General features: G+C 39.3%; 4 protein-coding genes across 5 annotated transcripts; all 4 read right to left on the bottom strand.

Moving 5' to 3' along the window:
* Nucleotides 1–6570: 6570 nt before the first annotated feature.
* On the bottom strand, nt 6571–9165 carry hoxd9a (homeobox D9a). The gene is made up of 2 exons (XM_028021905.1): nt 7768–9165; nt 6571–7354 (listed from the first exon to the last, which is right to left on the bottom strand). Exons 1-2 carry the CDS (start codon nt 8342–8344, stop codon nt 7110–7112), a joined length of 822 nt encoding a protein of 273 aa, XP_027877706.1. The 5' UTR covers nt 8345–9165; the 3' UTR covers nt 6571–7109.
* An 817-nt stretch (nt 9166–9982) lies between these two features.
* On the bottom strand, nt 9983–12307 carry hoxd10a (homeobox D10a). 2 transcript variants are annotated; one of them, XM_028021894.1, is made up of 3 exons: nt 11282–12307; nt 10795–10828; nt 10569–10703 (listed from the first exon to the last, which is right to left on the bottom strand). In XM_028021894.1, the coding sequence occupies exons 1-3, from the start codon at nt 11988–11990 to the stop codon at nt 10691–10693; spliced, it is 756 nt and encodes a 251-aa protein (XP_027877695.1). In that variant the 5' UTR covers nt 11991–12307; the 3' UTR covers nt 10569–10690. The 2 variants fall into 2 exon arrangements, with proteins under 2 accessions (XP_027877694.1, XP_027877695.1); XM_028021893.1 differs by lacking the exon at nt 10795–10828 and having other exon boundaries at nt 9983–10703; nt 11282–12303.
* A 2748-nt stretch (nt 12308–15055) lies between these two features.
* On the bottom strand, nt 15056–17766 carry hoxd11a (homeobox D11a). Its single transcript, XM_028021932.1, has 2 exons — nt 16931–17766; nt 15056–16236 (listed from the first exon to the last, which is right to left on the bottom strand). Exons 1-2 carry the CDS (start codon nt 17556–17558, stop codon nt 16001–16003), a joined length of 864 nt encoding a protein of 287 aa, XP_027877733.1. The 5' UTR covers nt 17559–17766; the 3' UTR covers nt 15056–16000.
* Nucleotides 17767–20241: 2475 nt separating this feature from the next.
* On the bottom strand, nt 20242–24197 carry hoxd12a (homeobox D12a). The gene is made up of 2 exons (XM_028022025.1): nt 23623–24197; nt 20242–22240 (listed from the first exon to the last, which is right to left on the bottom strand). Exons 1-2 carry the CDS (start codon nt 24140–24142, stop codon nt 22002–22004), a joined length of 759 nt encoding a protein of 252 aa, XP_027877826.1. The 5' UTR covers nt 24143–24197; the 3' UTR covers nt 20242–22001.
* Nucleotides 24198–24246: the final 49 nt, after the last annotated feature.

Here is a 24246-nt window from a genome sequence, read left to right as displayed (position 1 = left end):
TGATCTCCAGTAGGTCGGATTATGCAGCAAAACCAAATGGACACGATGGCTGGTGTATCACAGGAACTTGGTTCAGATTGATCTAAAAACAGAATAGAGCTCAATGGAAATAAGACATAGACAAGCCTCTTGATTTCTGTTTTCTGTGCGTTTGCCTGCGTTCGAGAGAATCGATTTTTGTTTTTTCAAAGGCGAAATCAAATTTTTTCCGAACTGCATATTATCCTCAGAGCTATGATGCTGTGGAGCTTTATTGGCTGAATGCGAGGATGCTTTTCATTTAATTATTTCAAAGAAATGGGCTTCCTCCCCCTTCCATTCAGCTTAAGTGGGGGTGGGTGTTTGGTGGATGGATTTAATTGCACAGCTCCAGCACTACTGGACACCTAAGGCTAATAAAAATGTTACAACCAGATCAGCCCCCCCACCCTTTCTCTTCTGTTCTTTCCCTACTTTCCATCTCAGTTGAGTTGGAGAATGTACAAAAATCAACATCCTGACGAACTTTCTGCAAGAATTTCTCTTTGTGAATTTGCGTCATGCTCGAATTGCTTTGGTTCATCTTTGTTGACTCGGTTTTAACAGACTGGAGACGCGCACAGAGCTGCAGTGTACAGCGAAATCACGTAATTATGATCAAATATTGACATGTTTTAATGTCTGGCTTAAATATTAAAATAATCCAGTATAGAAAATATCGACTATGTGGGAAAACGTCCAATTTTTTCTATTATCTAAATAAAGATGAAATATTTCAGAATTTTTTCTTACCAGTAACTTATTAGTAGTATTGTGTGTTTTTCGTCAATATGATAACTACACGGCTGGGACAAGACATAAGCGAACTGAGCTGCTGGTTAGTTGGCTGGACAGAACTGATGCAATTATTAAAAAAAAAGAAGCGGACATGTAAGCGGATGGAAACTGTTGTCAGAAAAAGTCCAACCAAGAACTAGGCTTGCAAATTAGCTTGTGGCTATAAAACGTACGCATAAAACAATAGCTGATTTGTTTTTAACATGTAATACAGTTTACTGTGTTGTTTTTGAATAATTAAACTTGAATTGAATGGAACAGAGCAAAGTGTTTTGTTGTCAAACTGTTGTTTCTTATACTGAACTTTCCTAATAAGTGTAATCACCTAAAAAGCAGAAGTAAATGCAAAAGGATCTGAATTTAAGTAGAATAACTACTTTTATTTATTTTACTCATTTCTAAAAGTAATCTATATATTTTTTACAACATTTGATGTCAATGCAGCTTTTGAAAATTGGACTAAAATTCTTACTGATTCCTGTGTTGGTTTAATCCACAAACACCAGCAAGAAGGTGTTTGTGGATTGGGCAAGGCTTGTCTGAGGGCAAGGCCTAAATAAAATGTTTTGGGTTTTTTTCTGGGCCCCTTGCCCTATTAAACAGGCTTTGGATAGCTAAGTGTTTTATTTTATTTTATTTTATTTTATTTTATTTTATTTTATTTTATTTTATTTTATTTTATTGGATGTCATGCTTGCCACTCACAGTCCTTCCAGGACTGAAAGAGACATGGGAGAAGATTCAAATCGATATGGATCACAAACTAATATCATGAGAACATTATAAACATAAGGCCAAAAACGACAAAACTTAATGAAATGAAAACTAGCGCTTCGTTTATTACCTACATATTTTCTAGTGTCTCCTCTGAGATACTGAAAACTCTTCAGATGCAGGATTTTTTCTCTTCACTTATTATTACACTAAGTGGGTGTGTATCCTTTCGCAGTGCGTTTCAACACATTCTCACTCCCGACTCGTCATATATTGGCGAGTTGGGACGATTTCTGACCATGCGTCAAAAAAAAAAACAACCCTTTCAGCCTCCAGGCTTTGCTCTTTTTCTGAGTTCGACTTCTATTCTATTCAATCGAACTGAAATATAACGAACCGAATATAATTTACTCATATAGGCTGGAAACGAGCAGCGGCAGTTCAACTAAGCGCAATTATGCAGATTTGACCAAAAAACCGAACTGAAATACAAACATCGAGTTTTCTTCTTATAGAACAATATTTCAGTTGTTAGGCGTTTGTAATCCTCTTAGAGAAAAAAATTGCTTAATTGTGCTCTATAAAGAAAATACAAGTATGTCTATTTCCACATAATCAACATGTGACTCGTGTATTGTATTATAATTACGATCGAATTACAATGTATTCAATCGATTTAACTTGAGATGAGTTGGTCAACCGTAAAGTGTCTTGAAATGTCGTGTAGCCTATTACTGTTTTGTGGTGACTAAATTAAATTAAAATTAAAATTAAATTAAAATGAATTTAAAGCAAAAAAAAAAACATACGCTGTGCACTTATTTGAACATTCATAAAAATACTAACAGCGCATTTTATAGTTGTGGGTTTTAAGCTCTTTTTTGTTGTTTAAAAGCACAAATGTTGGCTTGCTTCCAGTGATTAATGGCTTCAATAAACAGCGTTTTCCACACGTGCATTTCCAGTGGCTAACGCTTAGCCTCTTGGCCTCCTTCCAGCCTGGCCACAAAACGTGTGTGAATATTTTGAATCCACGGCTGCAGCAGGACTGCAGACTGAAATAGCTGACCCTGCTATCATGATCGGCGCAGGCACAAGACACCAAGTCTCTCTCTCTCTCTCTCTCTCTCTGTGTGTGTGTGTGTGTGTGTGTGTGTGTGTGTGTGTTGACTCGGAAACTGGGACACTGAGAAAAATACTTTCAACACTACATAATGCACTACGATTTGAATGCCTGCGTTATATTCCTTCTGGCCGGCCTCAGCCCCAGCCAGCGGGTTACACAACAAAGCAAACCAGAGCCGTGTTTTCCTCCCACAGCTTCGATTGTTTGCTTTACAGCCTGCAGCCAACTGAGACGAGAGATATCTCTCCAGCACATGCTGGAATATGGAACTGATGTTTTGTTGTGAGCTAAAAGGTTTTAATTATAATCATGTGGCTGGCCGACATATCAAAGGACCCCCCCCCCCCCCCAGCCATGACAGTCACCTTAAAATCTCCATTAGAGGCGGTGCGCTCATCACACGGACACCTAGAAAACATCAAGGCTGCAGACTAAGAGCCAAAGAATCAATTCAGCATGTCCTCTGATTGTTCTAATATTTGTCTTAGTCTTGTGCTTTAACGGCGCCGTCTGCTGCTTGTGTTTGGACACTTGGAACATCGGAGACTCTCATGACTATTAGTGTCAAAAGGAATCAAAGCTCTGTAGTATTTGTGCACAGTTTTTGTCCATGTAAATATTATAAATTTACTTCCATTAGTGTTTTTAGGCATTTGGCATATCTATGCTATTTTAGCAAGAGAGTTGTCTTACGGTAATTATTGCTCGGAAGTTGTTTTTATTGTCTGAGAGGATGGTTGCCTGGTGATTTCTTTTCCAAACAAATCCAGCCAATAGCTAGCAAGTAGGAAAAAATGAACTGAACTGAGCTGAAGTTGATGCAATGTAATCCTCGAAGTTCTGTGGGATTTTTTTATTATTTTTTTAGTAGCTCCACTAAGGAGAGAGACATGGGGTGGATTATGGGCAATTTAATGACCACCCCTTTAAACTTTCACACACCATGCAGGGTCAGGCTCTTCATTCCAATTCGGTAGTAGTTATGATACAATGTTGCCTTATGTTATTTTATTTTAAAACTTGTGAGGTTAAAGGTTCAACATCCATTAGTTAGTTAGTTGGTTGGTTAGTTGGTTGGTTGGGTAGTTGGTTATATAGTTAGTCAGTCAGTCACGTCACACCTTGGTTAAACAGTTTGGAGAATTAAATAATTTCAAAATTAAGGACTCCTAAGTTTAGCATGTTTTAACATTTACATTCAGCTAATTTTTGCAGGATATTCACAAAAAAATCGACTTAAAGTATGTTAAGAAGGGTATTGAGGGGACAAGGGGGTTTTGTATCCACAGATGGGGTTTGTGTACATATATTTTTTTCCTACTCATTTTTATTGGACCTATTTTTCAAGTTATGCCACAGGATCATATCGGAATAAAACTTCTGACATAGGTTTTGGTTTTCATGTCCAACCCCAAGACTAACGGCGGCCAACATGTGGTTAGCCCTTTCAAAGCTTTCAGGAGTCTTTTTTTAAATTTGTTATTGAAATAAATGCAGCTGTCATTCTTTTAAGCTAGTGTTATTCATAGTAATAATGTTTTTTTTTCTAGACCACTTCAACAACAAAGAGTGAGGAGTTCGGTTTCTACATGAATTTTATATTAAGACTTTGATGTTGTTTAATCCTGGATAGAAACCTCTTTCAGGGAAACTTTTATTCATTTATTGTGAACGTTTGTTGCTTTAACAGTAGAATTGCTTTACTTACAACCAAATCTGACCCACGACTGTGCAAGTATGGGGAGTTATCACATCTCTACTAATATCCTCCACATCTACATGAAGCTCGTAGTTATTGAAGATAACTTTTGAAGATGAGGTCATTGTAAGTGGGGGACAGTTAATATACTTCTACACCATAAATCTGTTTAGAGAAACAAAAAAATGACAGAAAACATGTTACATGATCTAGATAAGATCAACACTGAACATCAAGGGTAGTAATGCATAATTCATTCAGAAAATATTTCATCTGTAAACTTGATCCGTGAGATGATTTTAGTTCTCTAGTGGGTTTTGTAGGTTTCGAGCCTCATGTGGTTATTTGGTTCCCACATAAACAGCTTGGGATGACCTGGGTCATCCCTGCTTACAAAAGAGGGGATTTTTGTTTTTGTTATTGTTGTTGTCTAAGCAGTTTGTAGTTATTTACTGTAGATTTTGTTGTTTCTCCAGGTTGGCATGATTTGTTTACACTGAGGTGCTGTAGATAGGAACCAACCATCCAGGAGCCATTCAATAAGCTACTATAATTTAAATTAGAGCAATATTAACACCGTAGAAATAAACAACCAGCTCTTCATCTTCATCTTCATCTTGAAATAAAATAGACTAGTGCTCCCCGCTGGAGTATTTTGGATTAATTATCATTCTTTCATTAATACCTAAGCCAAGCACAATTTTCAGTATTAAGAGCAATATAATAGCAACCATGATGATAGGATATAGCAGTTTATATACTCTTTTTTTCATGCATCAATAACTCTGAATTACTGCTGTTCAATTTGACAGTAACATTTTTTCTAACTTTGACTTGAAAATTAAAGTACATGAGCTAGTGGGTGACTCCTCATCCACTAGCTCTGTTTCTGCTTTTTAATGATAAATAAATTGTGTTGTTAAAAAGTGTTGTTTCACAGTTGGTTGAAGATCATTCTGAGCTCTAAGTATTTTTTTTCCTGCTCCAACCACAAAACAGCAAACCACTTTTTGCTTGTGCAGGAAAACGTGTAATTGGGACATTTATTATTATTATTATTACTATTCTTTGTTGAAATATAATTCTGCGAAATAAATAAGAACTCCCTGCTACCCCTGCTTACTTCAGTATACTGTTCTTTCCCGACAATTAAAACTGTCTGCTCCTTTGTGCAACTGTGTGACATTCTCCAGCATCATGGAAGGGGGGAGGTCTGGATTGTGTCAAAAGATTTCCAAATCAACTGCTCTGGTTAAAAAAAACCACACAATAAACGCATAAAAAGAAGATATTATGTGTCCAGCTTTAAAAACGTGCGCAAACCTGCATCTGAATGGACATCTTTGCAATGTAAATCACTGGACGCATGTATGAGGACACTTGATATTTCACTAGTTGTTCCTCAGGATTCAATTGCACCTAAAGACCAACGTCGCCCTCTAGCGGTCTTGTTTTTCTTCTTAAAAGTGCCTCAGAAGAAGGTGAAAGATTACATTTGAAACTATATATTTCAGCACTAAGATTTAGCTGAAGTTAACCTATAAGCATGCCAGTCAGTTTAAGAACCAAATTTCACAATTGCAAATAAACTACGCATGATGACAATGGAGTGGCACCTGGCGTGGCTCAACATCTCAGACCAAAATAGAGGCATCAGATTGAGGGGTGGCAACGCGCTCCGTGCAGTCAAAGTGAAGTTTTTCCCATCGGTGGGAAGTGCAGTTGATGAATAAACCTGACCATTAAGCCAGGGGATGGTGTTGGGGGGGGTGATTTCCTCTAAAACAATTCATCGTCCAGACACCCGTGGTGGAAAAAAAAAAAAAAAGAGTGTCTATACTTTCTGTTTGTCAGCGAGACGCGCAAAAAGCCAAAAGAGGAGCTGATGGGGGGGTTTCAAAAAAAAAAAAAAACGAGTGCAATTACTGAGCAGGCCCCATAAACTAATTTAGGCCAGACGTCTGGCCATTTCTATAGCTTTATTGGACCGCGCTTCTTCCTGCTTTAAAGCAATTCCTGGTGCAAGTTGGACAATAAATTAGAAATCCGTCGAAAACACCCTCGCCCGATCATAAACACTTAATTACTCATATAAAAGTTACCTTTAAAAATGTTTAATTTGAGAAAATATGTTATTCTTATCTCATGGTGTTATTTGTCAAAAATGCAATGAAGGATATTTTTGATGGGGGAAACAAAAATCGAATCACTAACATAAGAATCATGAAATTTTTCTTTATTGATGTAAATTATAAATATGGAATAAGCCTTTTGAGAATATATCGCACCCTCTTAGTTAAAGAAGCTGTACACACACACACGCACCGTTTTTCTGTAAACATTGTTTATAACCCTTGTCGCACAGATCACATTTGTGTGTGTGTGTGCTCGGAACCAGAGCAGTCAAAATGTCTTGCTGCAAGGGGACATATTTTACTCCATATCTTAAAAAAGGCGAAAAATACACATACACACACACGCGCGAGCGCGCGCGCGCACACACAGGCACGCTTCATATCGCACCAACTTCCCAGTGTGCAGATGATGAGGCTAAACAAAAATGAAAACCAGTTTGTATGGCTTGAAGTTATCCGGTGCTGGATCTCACCAGGACAAATTCCTCATATGTGATGCATGTGTGTCCGATGATGCTGTCACTTACAATCAAAGGCCCGTTTGAAAAATGGCTGCACAAAATAACTGTGAGATAGTTCAGATGGGTTTTCCTTTTGCCACAGAAAAAAAATGAAGAGTTTAAATGACCTCCTTGCCGCTTCTCTCTCTGTTCATCTTCTTCATCTTCATCCTCCGGTTCTGGAACCAGATCTTCACTTGTCTCTCCGTTAAACTGAGTATGCGAGCCACCTCGTAGCGCCGGTCCCTTGTCAGATACATGTTGTAGAGAAACTCCTTCTCCAGCTCTAAAGTCTGATATTTAGTGTAGGGGCAGCGCTTCTTCCTCGTCGAGCGGGCGTGGATCCAGTTGGCAGCAGGGTTATCTAGAAAAGGAGATATAACATGAGGTGATCTCGAATGTGGCTTGAGTTCTTAAATAGCGGATTTGTGATGGCCTGAGTGTGGAATTTTTGTTTAAAAAAAGCGGAATACAGGTAGATATTATGTACAATAATTAGGTGTGATTGGATTAAATTAATTTCATCTTCCTGAGAAGATTGTTGCTATATTAACGCATCATATTTGGGTGACTTTATTGCATGAAAAAGACCAGAGTTCCCTGCAATAACCTTTTCAGGGCGGCTTCCCCCCCACCCCCATACGCAGCCTCAGTATAGTCCCAGACACTTTTATAGGTTAGTAAAACCTCCAGTTTTACACACCCAGCTCATCCAGTTCTCCCAGTTGTAAATCAGCACCAGCTATTTCTATTTTTTTTTTTTTTTCTTAAACTTACTTGGGTCAAGTTGTGGCTTTTCGTCTTTGGGATCGCCATGACTCGAAGCCTCGCTCCCACTCCGCTCCCTGCTCGCCTTTTCCGGACACTCTGCAGCTCCACAGGAGAACTCCGCGGTCACGGGTCGCGCCTCAGCTCCGGTCCCAGCTTCAGTTTCCTCCAGCGGGTCCCCGCCTGTAGGCTTCCCGGGCAGGAGGAGCTCCGGTTTAGTCCCGTACGGTCTACTGCCGGAGGAGTGGAATCCGGCGAAGGAAACGTGGTTGGAGATGGGGTCCATCCAGGAGCGCACGCCGACGTATCGGCTGTCCGATGCGGGCAGATGGGACTGGTGGTGGTGATGGTGGACATAGGGGTGATAAAGTCCCTGAGGGTGCATCGAGGACCAGGACGGGGTGAAAACGGCGGACTTTGGTGAAAAGCTGCAGGAGGAGAAGTCTGCGCTGTCCCCGGCACCTGGCGGCGGCCTCGGGGTCATGGTGTGCGGCGGCTGGATGAAGCGAGCTCCGTACATCTCCTCCGGCTCCTGCCCCATCATAGCGTCCACAAAGCAGTTACCGAGAGCGCCGCTGGAAGACATTTTTCCATCCCTTCCTTACTCATATAAAAAGGGTTGCGCTGTTAACGGGAAGCTTCCCTCTATGAACAATCATAGTATTTTTGCTGGCCTGCATCTTACAGGGATTGGTTGCATGGATCACGTGGTCATATTTACCAATACAGCCAGTGAATAAATCCTCCCCCTTTTTTCATCAGCTTTAATTTAGATTTTCATTGTAGGAAATCATTAAAAAAAAAAAAAAACGCGATGGAAATCAACATATGTATTCTAAGAAATCAGACATTAAAGAATCCAAATTTAAGATAAATACGAATTGTCCCGTATATGTCTAAGAATACTCTTATAATGTCGCCCCGACATACCCTGAATGCCTGTAAAGCCCTTTATAGACTTACAAAGTCCTCGTAAAAGAGATGTAATAACACGCTGTAAAGTAGCAGACGCCGTTTCCGTTCACAATGCGGTGTATGCATTGTTAATATTTGGCAAGGAAAAGTACATTATGTTGAACTCTATTATATTACGGGCTGGTTTCGTTTTTCCATGCTAAGGGAGGAAATAGCAGTGGCTGGAATTATTGTATTCATTCAAGGCAGAGCAATAATGTATCAATAAATGTTTTATGAGGTGCGTGTCGTCCTTGTTTCCAAAAGAGCTGTGTTCTGTGTTTAGATGTTAATCTGCTTTTTCTAGTTTTTTTTTTTTTTTTGTTTGTTTATTTGTTGTTGTTTTTTCTAAATGTCATTTTAATTCTTAAGCTGATATGAAGCAAACTAACGTTTACCCCAATTCCACAAAATTATGTTATTTTATTAAACGTTATTGGATTGCTACATTTGAGTAGTGTTTATGAATCTTGCAAAAATAATTTGGGAATTTTTGTAATTCTAAAAATATAGACATTTTTTTTTTTTGTGGCCACGTGTGAATTTATTTTTGAATAAATGGCAAAGAGGATGAATATCTCGGAGGACACGCAGAGCTTTCTTATTCCAAACGAACTCATGCTTTGATACAACCCATTCTAACGCTGTGTTTATGGTGTATTAGTGAGGTTATAAACAGGATTAACCATCAAAGCATTAGCGTGTTTTTTTTTTTTTTAATTACAGAATCCCCGCCTCTTTGCATTCCCTTAGCTTCTTTATTCCAGTGCAGAAGCAGACCGACGTGTTTTCTCTGCGACAAATCGCATCTGAAGAACTTTATTTTTGTTCTTACCTTTTTTACTTTTCCGGGCGATTTTAATTATTATTATTATAATTATAATTATTGGGCAGTGTTATTTATTTCCATTAGCAAATAAATAAGACATTTTTTGCGTTTCTGTCTCACATAGAACTTCATAAAGAGCTTTCCTTTGCGAGATGGGTTATAGTTTAACTAATATTCTACTAATTTTATCTTAGCAAAAATACTACAGAATGATGTGCTAACATATGTATATCTCGCAAATGAAAGTTCGTAGATTTTTACTCTTTTTTAAAGTATTTTAATATATTTATATTTCTGCAACTAAACCATTCTAGCGACGCTCTTTGATTCGAAGTGCACACACCTAACATGTCCTTCTTCTTCTTTTTTTTCGCGCACATATTCCTCCACTTTAAACAACATCAAATAACCTCTGATCACACGAATGCAAATAAAATCAGCTTCTTTGACCACATATTTATTGCAAGATACACATGCACCAAAACATGCAATAAATCCACAGTTTATCATTGTTTTCCGTCAAGGAAACGTGTTTGCATCAAGCAAAAGAAGGGAGGCTTGCACGAAAAGAGCAAAAGAAATGTTTCACAAAAACACGACAAAATGTGCTTCCGTGACTCCACAGCTTCTTCATCCCCACTTTATGTCAGGAAGTCTTTTTTGGTAAAAAAAAAAAAAAAAAAGGAAGGAAGGAGTGCTTGCTCGTCACGTAATGCTTTAAGACCAAAAAGTGCTCTACCCTGTGATGAAATAACAGAAACACACGACGCCACGCAACACAGGAGACAGTCACAGCTTTGTTGAAAGTTAAGATAAACGTCCAAATGCCACGAAAAGCACACCAAAAAAAAATTTAAAAAGAGCTATAACCAGAAGCGCGTGGAGGCTCAGGAAAAGGTGAGATTCGAGGTCAGTTCCCGGATGCGGTTTTCCCGGTTCATTTTCTTCAATTTCATCCTGCGGTTCTGGAACCAGATCTTGACCTGCCTGTCGGTCAGGTTGACGCTCCTGCTGATCTCTAGGCGGCGCTCCCGGGTCAGGTACATGTTGAATAGGAACTCCTTCTCCAACTCCAAGGTCTGGTGCTTAGTGTAGGGGCACCTCTTCTTCCTGCCGCTCTTCGCCGTGAGCCAGTTGTTCGTCAGCGCGTCACTCTTGCAGTCTGCAGATTAAAGAGAGGAGAAAAAAAAAAAACCGAGGCAGATTGCACACTGCTGAGCACAAACATCTCACCTGCTGCTTCTGGATCTCACCTCTGGGAAATAAGACGCAACGTAAATGCTTTCCCTGAATAAGACAAATAAATTAGAGGAGGTGATTGCAAGGACTAAAAATAAACCCATGGTGTTCCATTACATTTACTTTTTTTTGTTGTTGTTATTGATCAAATCTATTTCTGAAAAGTTCAAATTAAACATTCCAACTGCTGTCTAGCACTAATTAAATGTAGTTTAAATAGTCAATCAATTAATTTGTGAAAAATAATTACAAGTTCAATTTGTGAAAATAGCCTTAAAAATGTGCTATGATATATATTTCTAAACAATAATAGACAGGAGACAGAGGGGTTCATGTAGCATGGTAAAAGCATTCAGCTGCCCATTATTGCAACCTGAGAAAGACTATCATTAAACATTACGACTTTAGGGCTGTTTGTGTTTTATACTTGCTTTTATGATGCTACTGGAGCCTCCTCAGAGCTGCGGATAAAAGCTTTTCATTTCACTGCAGCCAACCCACCTTTCCCTTCCTTCTGCAGCTCGGGGCTGGACGCTTCGGTTTTCTCTTCAGAGCCGGACTTTACTGGGTCCGGACTCTCCCCTCGGTTCGGTGTGCTGGTTATCGTTTCTGGATCCCGGACGTTCTTTTCCGCCTCTGCAAAGCCAGAGGAAGAGGAGGAGGAGGTGGCGTGCTGCGGTTTTGGAGTGACCCGGCTGAGCTGCGCGAGTGTCGGGTTCGGGCTCGGCGGCTCCGGGCAGTAGTTTTCCGGGTGCTTCCCGTTAGCGTAAGTTTGACTCAATCTGAAGTAGCCCGGAACCGGGATCTCCGGACCCTCCACGGGGCAGGGTTCTCCAATGACGTTCGAATATCCCTCTTTTTGGACTCTCTTATCTGAGTACATGCAGCAGTTGCTCTCTTCCTTGATGCTCTGTGGAAACGTGCAGTTTGACATCTGCTCTGTTCTGCAGGTTCTGCTCGGATCAGTCCAGGTGTCCATCTGGGGTATGTACGAGTGGACGCTCATGGCCGTGTTTTGGGGTCCAACCTCCCCCCTTTTGCCGAAAGACGGCAGGAGTCCACAGGTTTGCATTCCGTAGGTCCCGTGCATGTCCGAGCCGGACGGCATGTACATGCTGCTGTTGGAGTAGAAGCTGTCTGTCCTGCAGGCGCCGATCAAAGAGTCCACTAAGAACGGGTTGGTCGCAGGTGAACTGCTGGGGAAAGACATCGCTATTTTTTTATTTTTTTTTTTGTTAGGTTTCAGTTCTTAAGAGAAGAGAGATGTCTTTTTGTAAGCTGACATGTCTAGGAAAAACAATCTGTAAGTCAGGATGCCTGCGGACCACATGACAAACCCACCAATGAGATTTGAAAATGGCCTTGAGACGCAGCCTCCTCTGGCTGGACGCGCTCTCTCTGCGGAGGCAGACGTGGTCAACAGCGACACCTATGACGCGGACTTGAAATTGGTTTTGCAGGACTTGAAGGAGGCTGTATGATTACGTTGAAAGGAACATCTAAAATAAAAACAAAACGTGGAATTTCACAAGCAATTCTTATTTCTCATCGATGTCTCTTTGTTTTACAAGAACAGTGTTTGTTTTTACGCACAAAGGCTAAAAGTATGTATATTTCCCTTTGTGAGTAATAGAGTAGTACCAATGTGGATGATGTGTGCGTGTGTGTGCGTGTGTGTGTGTGTGTGTGTGTGTGGTGTGTGTCGCGGGCGCGTGCTTGTGCGTGGTGTGTGTTCTGCGGTTTGAATGGTGCATTGGTGACAACACATCGTAAGATTAAAATCAGTTAAGCGTATTAGCAATTTAAACACATTTATTATTATATCATGTTTTCCAAAGTCAAAAACGAAAAAGAGCTCACAAATATGTGCATTTGAAGATATTCAAATGCACATATTATATTAGATATTTAGATATTACCTAAATATTCAATAAATAAATTTAAAAAAAACATTAAAAAATGTAAAATGCAGATACACTTTTTGGCTTATTCGTTTAATGTGTCTAATTTGTGAGACACCGTCTTTGGAAATATATTTAACAAGTCATAGAGGCTAAAATATGCGCACACGTTACCCCAAACAAAAAGGCACAAACCGCAGCGCTTTATGCGACTATGGCGCTGGGTTTTCAAAGCCTGAAGGTACCCCTGGTACTTTGTCCACAGAGAGCGGCTTTACGTTATTCATGTCATAAATTAGATCGTTCTTATTTCTATCTAAACTTAATTTCACTCGATGCGTTAAAAATAACCTGATGGGAGCAGCGGGGTGCGCAGTATCAAGAGCTTCATTGTTCAGCCTTTAAGGAGGGCGAATGTGAGCACGATGAAGTGTTTCCACTAAAATCAGCTCTTAGTGATATCTGAGTAAATGCTAGAATGTAGGCCACAGTAGCTGTGACTTGTCCCAGTGTTATGGGCAATGATGACAACAGGAAGCAGAATCACGCAATTGAAGACACGGTGGTAAAGTCTGAAATGACGGCAGAGGTATTGTAGATATATTGAACGCTACCTACATGCAGTATTAATAGTCTGCGAATAAAATGCTGTGGCTCAATTTACTGCAACCTCGCGTATAAACAGAACATTATATTTTTAATGAGGAGGTAAAATTAGGCCAAATATGTTTCGCTTTTAATAAGAACTTGCTCCATATTGATCATGTTATCCTTTCAAGACAATGTGTAAACAACCCTCTGTTACGTGTATTTTCCAAGGAAAGACAAAAAATACACTTAAAAACATAAATAAGATTGATTGGATATAACTGGATACAAGACATCCAGTTGTCTCGAGGATACAACTGTTATTTCTTTTCATTAAGAAAATTTAAATGAATGAACATGTCAAAGTTTTACTATTATTATTATTATTATTGTTGTTGTTGTTGAGAATAATTATAGTATAAAACAAAATGTCTAATATAATATAATATAATATAATATAATATAATATAATATAATATAATATAACATAACATAATATAATATAATATAATATAATCAGAAAAAGTCTCCCCAAGTTAAACTCTCACTCAACTGTTTTAATAAAGGTTGACAGACACGAACCACAACATATTATTTTTGTTTGGTTGTTTGTTTTTCAATTTGGCAATGATTTATATCAAATGATTCAAAGGATACAGACAAAGGCAGATTGTTCATGAAATAACAGATCGATGAGTTCAAGCTCAACAGTGTGATATTACCTTTTAGTCTTTAGCGCTGCCACTGGTTTGCTTTGCGTAGCTTTACAGCTCTAAGGATGGAACTGATCTAATTTGTTCACCAGTTAGTTCAGATCCAATGAAACCACTAGAATATCCGACTTGGTAAACTATATTTCTTCAACACACTGGGATACTGAAAACAAAGCTATATATATATATATATATATATATATATATATATATATATATATATATATATATATATATATATATATATATACCCTTTAAAATGCTGTAGAATACTGCATTTCCTATATATATATAGGAAATATATATATATATATATATATATATATATATATATATATATATATATATATATATATATATATATATATATATATATATATATATATAGGAAATGCAGTATTCTACAGCATTTTAAAGGGTTTCCAGTAAAATACTGTAGGCCGTCGCGGTTGAGTTTTTTCTCCTTCATTCTCCTGTTCTGACATATATATATATATATATATATATATATATATATATATATATATATATATATATAGCAATAATATCAGTCATTTAAAACTATTAATAAAAAATCTGAATAATTGATGCAATTTTTTTCCTTTTTCATTTATTGGTACTTTTACAAGTGTCTTTATGGGTGTGCCTGGAAGGCTAAAAGGAAAGAGATTGTGAAAAGCCTAATAGATGATTTAGCTGAAGGAACTGCTTAAAATAAAATCTCAGTAATCCCTGGGCAGAACAGATTGTTCCACCTCGGTTTCCATGTTGGATACATATTAAATTTGCCCGAGTCTGCACTTCCATTCAACTGAATATAAAAGTCTGCCCTCATGTGGATACAATGTGAATATAAAAAAAACACACACCACGCAGTTGGTGATCCATTTTTCATGCCAGAATAAAATCACGACCCAGGGAAATTAGAGTGCATGGAAAAAGGAATCAGAAATAATTTTGACATTAATTCCTGTTCGTTCGTGACTTAAATGCAGCTCAAACATACAGTGAGACTATATTAATTATTCTTCTGCATTGCAAGCGTTATGAACAGGTTTCTGTAAACAGACTTGTTGCAGTCGAGACTTTTATTTTTTTATTTTTATTTTTTGCAAAACAGCGTTATAAAGCGAAGCTGCTCCACACGTTTTCCGCACATTCAAGCAAACTCGAAAATAAGGTAAAACGTGACAAATCTCTTTCTTCTGCAGTTTTCCAGTCCTTTGCAGGTGATGCCAGAAGTCCGTGACATAATAAAACAACAACAAGATCGATAAGAACAACAACAACAAAAAGCATCCTTGGAAACGAAACAAATTTTAACAAAATCTGAATCTGGTGGAAACCCTATAGAAATGCGCTTGGATGCGGAGGAAAAGCTCTTTAAGACCGGACGGAAGATCTGTTCCTCATGTGGTCTGGGGGGCTGAAACACCACAGTCCAATAGCCCCTTATTTAGATCTTTACAGCTACTTTTTATTATGCTGTCTAGACGGTTCAAGGTTTAGCAAACAATTCAGTTTTTCAAAGCAGAGGAAACAACGGGATCATACAAGACTTCTAGCACCAAACTGAAATAGCGCTCCTTCATGTTTCGTGGGGAAGACCAAGCCCCTCAAAATATAACACAAAATCGCTCTTCTTCTTCTTCTTCTTCTTCTTCTTTTTCTTCTTCTTCTTCTTTTGTTGTTTGAGCCGCACGCGAGTATTTTTGTAAAAGAGAATAGTTTGCTCTGCTTATTATTTGACAATACACAACATCTAATACATGCACGTTACAAATATATCTACAAAAGAAAAGAAGGAGGAATATATTTAATATAATTTCAAAATAACAATGAAAATATTCTGATTGACTTAATTGCCAGAGTGAAGCCAATAAATGGATGAACAGCTTAAAATAAATGTACCAATTATCTAAGATATGTGGCAAATTAGCTTGCAGTTCTTATATAGTACCGAGAAGCTTGTTCAGTTCAGTCTGTGTGTCTTTGGATGCTAAAGCAAGCCTCAGATATCAGAATAAAGGGTTTCCAGTAAAATACTGTAGGCGGTCGCGGTTGAGTTTTTTCTCCTTCATTCTCCTGTTCTGAAACCAAATCTTCACCTGGCGATCTGTCAGATTTAACATTCTGGACAGCTGGAGGCGTTTCTCCTTGTTAATGTAAACGTTGAAGAAAAACTCTCGTTCAAGTTCTCGGATTTGGTATTTGGAGTACGGACACCTCTTCTTCCTGGACTTGGTTGATGAACCTGCAAAACAGGAAAACAATCGTGAACAAAAACCAACCCCCTGCAAGAGAAGAAAGGTACGGTCAGTGTCCAGGATCACCGAGTCTACAAGTGAAGTAAACTGTGTTAAAAAACAAATGCAATAATTTAGTCAGGCCTTTATTGGTAGGAAGGCCCTTACGTATACACACTCTCACACACGCGCACACACAAACCTAAACAGACAGCTCGAACGCTCGCGCATACACACACACACACACACACACACCCACACACACACACACACACACACACACACACACACACACACTCGAACACACACAATTCAGAGGTTATCTGCATTAAAAAGACCCGATTGTCATGCGTATTTTGGCACAATGCGCACCCATTTTTTTCATCTTAAATCTGCCTTAAAAATATCGATCCCTCCGCCAAAAATGATCACTTTTTAATGCTCCATCAATCTAAGTTAAATCAATCCACATTGCATTGTTCTTGCACACAGGAAACCTTAAAGCACGGTTGCTTTAACTGTTTCCCATTGTAAATTCCTTTACAACCGTAAAGTAAATCTTATTGGGATATAAAAGCTTTTGCATGCTTATAAAGCTGCATATAACCCGCGGATCGCCACGGAGGTGGACGCTGTGCATCCCAGAGGCTCCGAACACCTTTTGTTCATCGCGTAATGAGGGAAAATACAGACTAGACTCACTCTGACGGCTGCTCTTGTCGCCGCAGTTGGAAGATGAGTCCTCGTCGACGCTCCCGGGAGGTTCTGCGTTTTGTTGCTCCAGTTTGGTTACAGCCTGGCTGATGTTCGTGGCATCAGCATCGTCATGATGGTCGTGGGCAGCAGTCTCTGCAGCCTTTTGTTTGGGGTGCTCCGTGTTAGGAGAATCAAAGAACTGGTCGAAGCCCTGGGGAAGAACACCGTTTCGGCCCACTCCCGCGAAGAAATTGCACTGCGCGCTGGTTCCCCCGTGGTGACCGTACAGGGGCTCGTTTTTAAATATCACATCCGCCCTGCCGCTCGACGACTGAATCAGTTCCCGGTGCATTATCTCGTCCGTTGAGTAGTAAGACGCGTAATTGCCCCTGTAGTGCCATTTGGGATGGTCCAGTCCATAATCCCTGAACGCGACCTCTCGAACAGGTTGGACTTGGGCTATATTTGGCGAATAGGGGAAATTTATCTGACACGAAGTAGTCTGCGGTAGAAAGGAGGAGACTGAGGTGAAATCAGGCGTCGAAACATAATAAGTGCAGCTGGGCAAAAACATATTTGACGCACAGCTGCGATCGTCGAATTCCGTCATTTTTCTTCTTCCTTTTTCCTCCATGCAACAGAGGGACGGAGTTGGCGGCGCGGCCGCGTTAAACTTTGTCCATCTGTAGCACCGCGGGTGTGCGAAGAGACCCCGACAGAGAGGAAAAATCGGAAACGCAGGCAGACCTGCAATACATCTTGATCGATTCCTGAGGTAATTGTGTCATGTGATCCAGCTAAGAAATTACCATACATCAATATCAGTCATTAAAAACAGCATGGAGAAAAAAAAGCAACTCATGTGAGCGCTTACAAGAGACTCTATTGGCTGCCTGGCTGCAGCGGAAACTCCTCTCCAGCCCTTTTTTTGCCCCAAAGCTCATAGGAAAAAAAAAAGAAATTTTTTAACCATTGCTGGAATATTGACTTTATTGCTGTACAGCAGGATCATTCTCGCTGGAGATTGATCTCTGCAGCCACACCCACTCAATGCGTCAGTAAATTTAGAGAATGCATTGTCTGTAAGCAACAGTTGAAAAATGATCTGCACGCTTAATGCAAGGTCACCATGACTGCAGAATCACGTTTTCTTGCAGAAACATTTTAAATCTCATACTAATTCACGAACAATGTGCGGTAACGCAACAACAACAAAAAAGTAAAGCCAGCAAAAGGATCAGAGGAAAGTGAGTGTTTATGTTAATTAAAAGACAAAAAGCAACAGCGTGATGGAAAACAGAATGTTCTGGTGCAACAATTTAAACAATGAAATGCCTCAATCTGTATGAAAGCTTGCAAACTGATTCATTAAAAAAAGTTTAAACAAATAAATAAATAAATCCAATACTTAAATAGGTAAAAAAAAAAAAAAATATCCAGACAAAGAACAAAAAGTTGAAAAAAAATCCTGTAGATTCAAATGTGAATATCTGTGCACATTTTGCACTGCCAAGTCCAAAACAACTGGCTTTGACCGTCTGCCGTGTCTAGGTGATGTCCAACAAGTCTCCTCTGCAACCATATCGTTTTATTGCCCCGCAGGCAACCAGGCGTGTAAAGCTCGCCTCCTTCCTCGGTGGGAAAACTTAAGTTAAAAACACAGGGGGAAGATAGCTCATCACTCCAGCCTCGAACAATATTTTGTTTGGAATTGTGAGTATTGTTTTTCTTTAGCTTTTTTTTGTTGTTGTTGTTGTTGTTGTTTTTTTCTTTTCTCACAAAACAGAAAGCTTTTCAGCAATTTCATATTAAGGCATCTAAAGGCTCTAAATGGTAAAATATATTCAAACTCCTGTGGGTCAGTGCGCCACTTTACGCAGAGCAACAGTGCGCAATGAACAGCATCAAAGACAAGTAAAGGTGAATCAGAAAACAAAGTTTGCATTTGTTGGTTGGTTGCTTTGCATAATCAAAACAGTGAAGATTTGGGGCAACCTCTTTTATTCAACAGTGGGGATTTCTGCCTGCACGTTACTCTCTGGTCTCTCTTATGATCATTTTGAAATGACCTACATTAGGCGGGACTTGTTGCCCATCAAGTATAAATACTGAATTAAATTAGAACTAGTTCTATTGTCCTGAAATCACGTTTTTTTTTTTGTTGCTATTGTTCTTGTTTTTTTGTTGGGTTTTTTTTTTGGGGGGGGGGGGGGGGGGGGGGTTAAAAACACGTACAGTACTGCATAACTGTTGATTACTGAAAGTCGAAGTTGTCTGGGGAAAACACACAGGTGTCCTTATTCGTTGCATATTATTTTTGGACAATTTAACAACCCCAAATTGTGGTGACTTTCATGGAACCGTGGTCTTAATTAAGATGGTTAATTGTATGAATTATCTGTTTGTGGCGAAAGTGTTATTTTATTATTGCTTTTAACATTGTAACGCAGTTGCACCAAAATACTTTCTCAAATCGATTTCTCAAATGTAGACGTGAAGTATATGCAATGTTGGCTCTATATGCAATGTTGTTTTTAATAGAAATTATGCAAAAATATATGCTTTATTATTTCTAAAACCCTCTATGATAGTGTTGCAAAGCCTCTAATTTATTTACTGTGTAAATTCCGAAATTGTATACTGAAGACTGATGTGGATTCTTCAAGTAAAAATCCTTTTTGCATTCACAAAATCACGTGTCCTTTTGTTCGGACAGTTTGAAGCTGCAGTCATGCTAACTTGACCTTAACTTTCTTTCTGCACCCCTTTTTAGGTGTAGCAGCAAGAGCAAAGTGAAGCAGCAATATAATGCTGCAAATACTATGCAGATAAAATAAATAATGCTTTAAAAAAAACATTTACAGCACTTAAAGTGTGTGTATTGAGGTGTTACAACAAAGAAAATGACAAATACATACAAACTCATTGAGTGTGGAAAATATGGTAAAAGTGCATTATTATTGTTTTTTTTTTTTTTTTCAAATCTGACAGTCGGGACAAATCTAACATTTTGTCTCTTTTTGCACAATAAAGAGTGAATAAAGTGTCAGAGAAATAACTGAGCTCCATTGTTGAGAACTTGATTATGTGTAGAACAGCCACAGATGGACGCTCTCCATTGTTATATGTCTCCCACGCTGCTCCTTTGCTGTTTCGTCATCCCCACCCACCCACTCCCAAAACAGGATCTTCAGTCTCTTATCTGTGTCTTGGAATGACAATTTGAGACCACCGGGTTACTTCTCAATCACGATGAGAAGCCAGCATTTCTGTAAGAAAAAAAATCATAGTATAATAAAAACACTTTCACTTGAACGTCTGCTTTGGGGTCTTTTAATGTGCACCAAGCGTAATAGAGATACTCGGGAGGTGTTTGACTATTGAATTACATCCGACACGATAGGTCACAGCCACAGGAATTGCCCACTGTGGGTGATGGTTGCGGCTGCTGTGTAATGCACGTCGAGGAAGATTTACGCAGATAAATAAACAAGGTGAAATTAACTGCTGGGGTATTTGGTATCAAACTGAGTGCTGGATTCAGGAGATAATGTTTTATGGAGATCTTGTGGGCTAAAATTAACATTTACTCATCGCTGCGTGTGCGCATGTCAAACAGTAGTGGCAGTGAGAGAACCTGATCCGTTGTTTTCTCCACTACTTTTTCACCCCTGCAAGACTGCTGAGTGGAATTAGAAAGTTATTTAAAAATAAGCGCAGTGGGCTTAAATGATTGCAAATTCAACAAACATTGTGCATAACATAATATCCAGGAACGATGATATTATGGAATCTATGTGGCTAAAAATAATGATTACCCCTTTGTTGCACGCATTTGAAGCAGCGGAGCGCTTGTAAATTCTGACCCCTCCACTACTGTTTCACTTCTGCAGAACTGCAGAGAGAACTAATAGCAAAAGCTGTACAGATTCCACTGAGCAAATATCTGAGTATCTGATTGACACACGAACAAACATCGCCATATATACATATTATACAATAATATTCAACAACAAATATTTTAAAATTACGTTTATTTACAGATGCGTGTCTTATGGTGTTGCGTCCTGACTACCGACCCATTTTTCCTACCGTCCGTGAAGGAGACTGTTCGTGGTTTTCTTTGTAATTCCACAGATGCATCATTTCTGGTGTTTAAAAAACATTCAGAGAGGCACTCGAATGCCCTTTCGACATGCATTAAACCGAATAAAAGAACCAAGTCACTTTGCAACCATATGGGGAAAAAAAGACAACAAATATATATTGTTTAATGGAGCACCCTCAGATTCTTCCACATTAACTCACATTGCTCGTTTAAATTGTTACCCAAACAAACGACTCGCTCAGCAAGAAATAAATAAACGAAAATAAAATTGAAAAGATTATAAAGTATATTCAGAAAGGAATTAAATAGGCGGGCACGAATTTTCCTTTGCCGAAACGTGTGATAGAAAGGACATGTCACCACGACATAATTTACTACATTTTTTGGTAATATTTAATCATTCAATCTTGACAGTAATGTTACTAGGGAACCACTTGAGTCATCATTAGACAACCTTCGCGCGAAATACAACTTCGTAGTAAAAAAAAAAAAAGAAGAATTCCGATAAAAGAAAAATGTTATCATTTAGCTTGAGCTAATACGAACTTTGCGCTCTAAGATAAGAAATATCAGCATTAAATCTTAATATTTTAACCTTTTTACTTTTGTCCCATGAAACAAAATGTGTTTGCGTGCAACAGTGTGCCCGTTTGTGTAGCGAAAATACTCCCGGTTTAAGCGAAAGCGGTCCTTTCCTGGCATCCTTACCTAAAAATAGCCAAAGTGCTTTTGTTGTCTGAGACAGAAAACAGAGAGGAGCAAATATAGGATCAGACATCTGGTCGGTAGAGTGGCAGTCGTGCGCTTTGTGCTCAATAATCCGCTCCAAAAACATTCCCACGACTCCAAATAATAAAAATGAGACGTACAATTTAATACCAGCGAAGACATACAGAAAACAGAGAAGGGACGACACAGCAAGTCTGGAATAATTCCCCAGCCGGTTCAGGATCAAGTCCAAAGGTCACATCAGTACGAGGCGAAAGCGTGTTCGCGCATCATGAGGCGCTTCTTCTTCATCCTGCGGTTCTGGAACCAGATTTTCACCTGCTGGTCGCTTAGTGCGAGTCTGTCTGACAGTTCCTTTCTCTTCTGGCGATTGATGAACTCGTTCAGCAGAAATTCATTCTCAAGTTCAGCGAGCTGGGACTTCGTGTAAGGCTTCCTCTTCTTTCGGGCTTTCACGTGCGAGGAGCACCAGGGGGCACCTGAAGAGGAAAGAGAGGCGACAGGTTTCACGCTTTTACAAACACACACACACACACACACACACACACACACACACACACACACACACACACACACACAAACCATATGAATTGAAAGAAAAAATATGATTAAAAGGATAGACAACATTCTCCCAACGGCAAATGTTACTCAACTAAGTTGGACTGTATTTTATTAGAATTACGGTCAAATTGGACTGTGAATAACTTCTGAATCTGTTCATGTAATCGGACGGCATTGGATGGTTTTCATCATGCCACAAAGGAAGTGGGTCCGCTTTTTCAAACTTAAATGAAATTAATTATGAGTAGATGCAGAAGTGCAAAGAAAGAAAAGCGGTGCAAATTACACGAGTTGCGCAGATCAATGGGCCAGAGGCCTGAATCAGTCGAGTTTCTCTGGATCAGTTCTGATCATCAAACACTGAGAAGCAGATTTCTTTTTTCACACCTCTTTCATCCAACGCACCAGAAGTAAGAACTCCTATTTCTGGCAGCCTGTTAATGCACAAAGCAAAAGCATGTCGATGCACTTGGTATCTTGTGATTCCATCTTTTGCACTTGGGTTGTAAAGTGCTACACTTGAAGCGTGATTTAATATATTTTTCATATATTCCTGATATCGGAAAATTAAAAGAGGAAAGGTCCAAACTGGAAGCTCTCGAAGAAAACTGGAAAGTTGTATTATCCAGCAAGACCTGAGCGATGCTTTTCTAGAAGTTTCTGAATTATTAAAAAGCACTTGCGTCTTACTGTAATGTCGATTCCAGTTTGTACTTTATATGCACATACCACCATGGCTGCCATAACGGCACCGGTCGTGTTCATATGTCATATTTGAAACGTTACTTTGGGAGTTTTCACTTTCATCTTCTGTTGCTTTTTAATGTTTTTATTCGTAGGAGATTTGCATTATGTATAATTCGAGGCCAATTTAAAATTTCTATAACTATATTCAATTTTATATTTAGTATTCGCCGTCTAACTGTTATATTTCTTATGTTTTAATGGGTTTTGCTTTAGTTCGATGTTATATACTTTTGATATATATATATATATATATATATATATATATATATATATATATATATATATATATATATATATAACAATGATTGTTTCAGAATAGAATGTATCTCTGTTTGTCATAATTGCATAGCACAGAGTGTGAAAAGTAAACTCTTGGATTTTGGATCTTTCCACAAAGCTGTGTAAGAGGGGGTTAGGGAGCCGTTTCTTAAAATCCTAAATCCAAACCAAAGGTCTTAGTTAGTAACATCTGATTTAAAGAGTTAAAAAGAGGCAAATTATCCTAACTAGACTTGAAATATGCAAAGAAAGTAGTCTTTGTTTTGTCCTTCACCTTGGCCAAATGTGGTCCTGGAGCACGCGTTATTTGATGGTGCCTCAGTGGGTTTGTGCTCCTGCTTGGTGCCGCGCAGAGGCGCTGATGAATCCGGATCAAGCTGAGTCTCAGAGCAGTGTGACTCTGTTTCTAACTCTGAGATTCCACGGATCCCGTGTTCCGACGCAGCATACGCCGCTTCCTGTAGCCTGCCAGCCTCCTGGGTCTTTTCGAAGCACCGAGCGTGGTCACGTTCCTCCGGGTGCGCCTTGACAAGGCCGCCGGTGGAGCCGGTGAACGGCGGGCAGAAGCCTCCGAAGGGGCGGCTCTGAGTCGGAGGAGCCGCCGCACACGAACTTGATGGAGACCACGGGTGCGCGCAAACCTCTCTTCTGCTATACGCAGGGAGCTGATGCAGCCCTGGTATATGGGCCCCATTGCCGCGAAGGTTGGTGAAGTAGAGCGATTCTGGGGCAGCGAAATTCAGCAGAGAACCAACATAGCCGGGATTTAAGGGATTCCGTTCACACATTTCCATGGAGCTTTGCACAAACCGCTTTCTTGCAAGGTCCTTTTGCAACTCCAGAAGAATAAAGGGAAGGTAATTGTTGATTTGTTAATGCGGAATCACGTGATATGCAA

The sequence above is a fragment of the Xiphophorus couchianus genome, chromosome 7 (assembly GCF_001444195.1).
Source record: "Xiphophorus couchianus chromosome 7, X_couchianus-1.0, whole genome shotgun sequence".
Classification (NCBI taxonomy): Eukaryota; Metazoa; Chordata; class Actinopteri; order Cyprinodontiformes; family Poeciliidae; genus Xiphophorus; species Xiphophorus couchianus.
Note: the sequence above shows the minus strand (reverse complement) of the source record. Positions and strands in the feature narration are given on the sequence as shown.

Excerpts from the sequence above, each read along its gene's own strand:
- hoxd11a (XM_028021932.1), bottom strand. The coding sequence starts at position 17,558 with ATGGAGGAAAAAGGAAGAAGAAAAATGACGGAATTCGACGATCGCAGC. Across the intron at positions 16,237-16,930 it reads CGACAAGAGCAGCCGTCAGA|GTTCATCAACCAAGTCCAGG; the intron begins GTGAGTCTAGTC and ends CCTGTTTTGCAG.
- hoxd9a (XM_028021905.1), bottom strand. The coding sequence starts at position 8,344 with ATGTCTTCCAGCGGCGCTCTCGGTAACTGCTTTGTGGACGCTATGATG. Across the intron at positions 7,355-7,767 it reads AAAGCCACAACTTGACCCAA|ATAACCCTGCTGCCAACTGG; the intron begins GTAAGTTTAAGA and ends CTCCTTTTCTAG.
- hoxd12a (XM_028022025.1), bottom strand. The coding sequence starts at position 24,142 with ATGGAAATGTGTGAACGGAATCCCTTAAATCCCGGCTATGTTGGTTCT. Across the intron at positions 22,241-23,622 it reads CAGGACCACATTTGGCCAAG|GTGCCCCCTGGTGCTCCTCG; the intron begins GTGAAGGACAAA and ends TTTCCTCTTCAG.
- hoxd10a (XM_028021893.1), bottom strand. The coding sequence starts at position 11,990 with ATGTCTTTCCCCAGCAGTTCACCTGCGACCAACCCGTTCTTAGTGGAC. Across the intron at positions 10,704-11,281 it reads GCTGCAGAAGGAAGGGAAAG|ACTGCAAGAGTGACGCGCTG; the intron begins GTGGGTTGGCTG and ends TTTAATCTGCAG.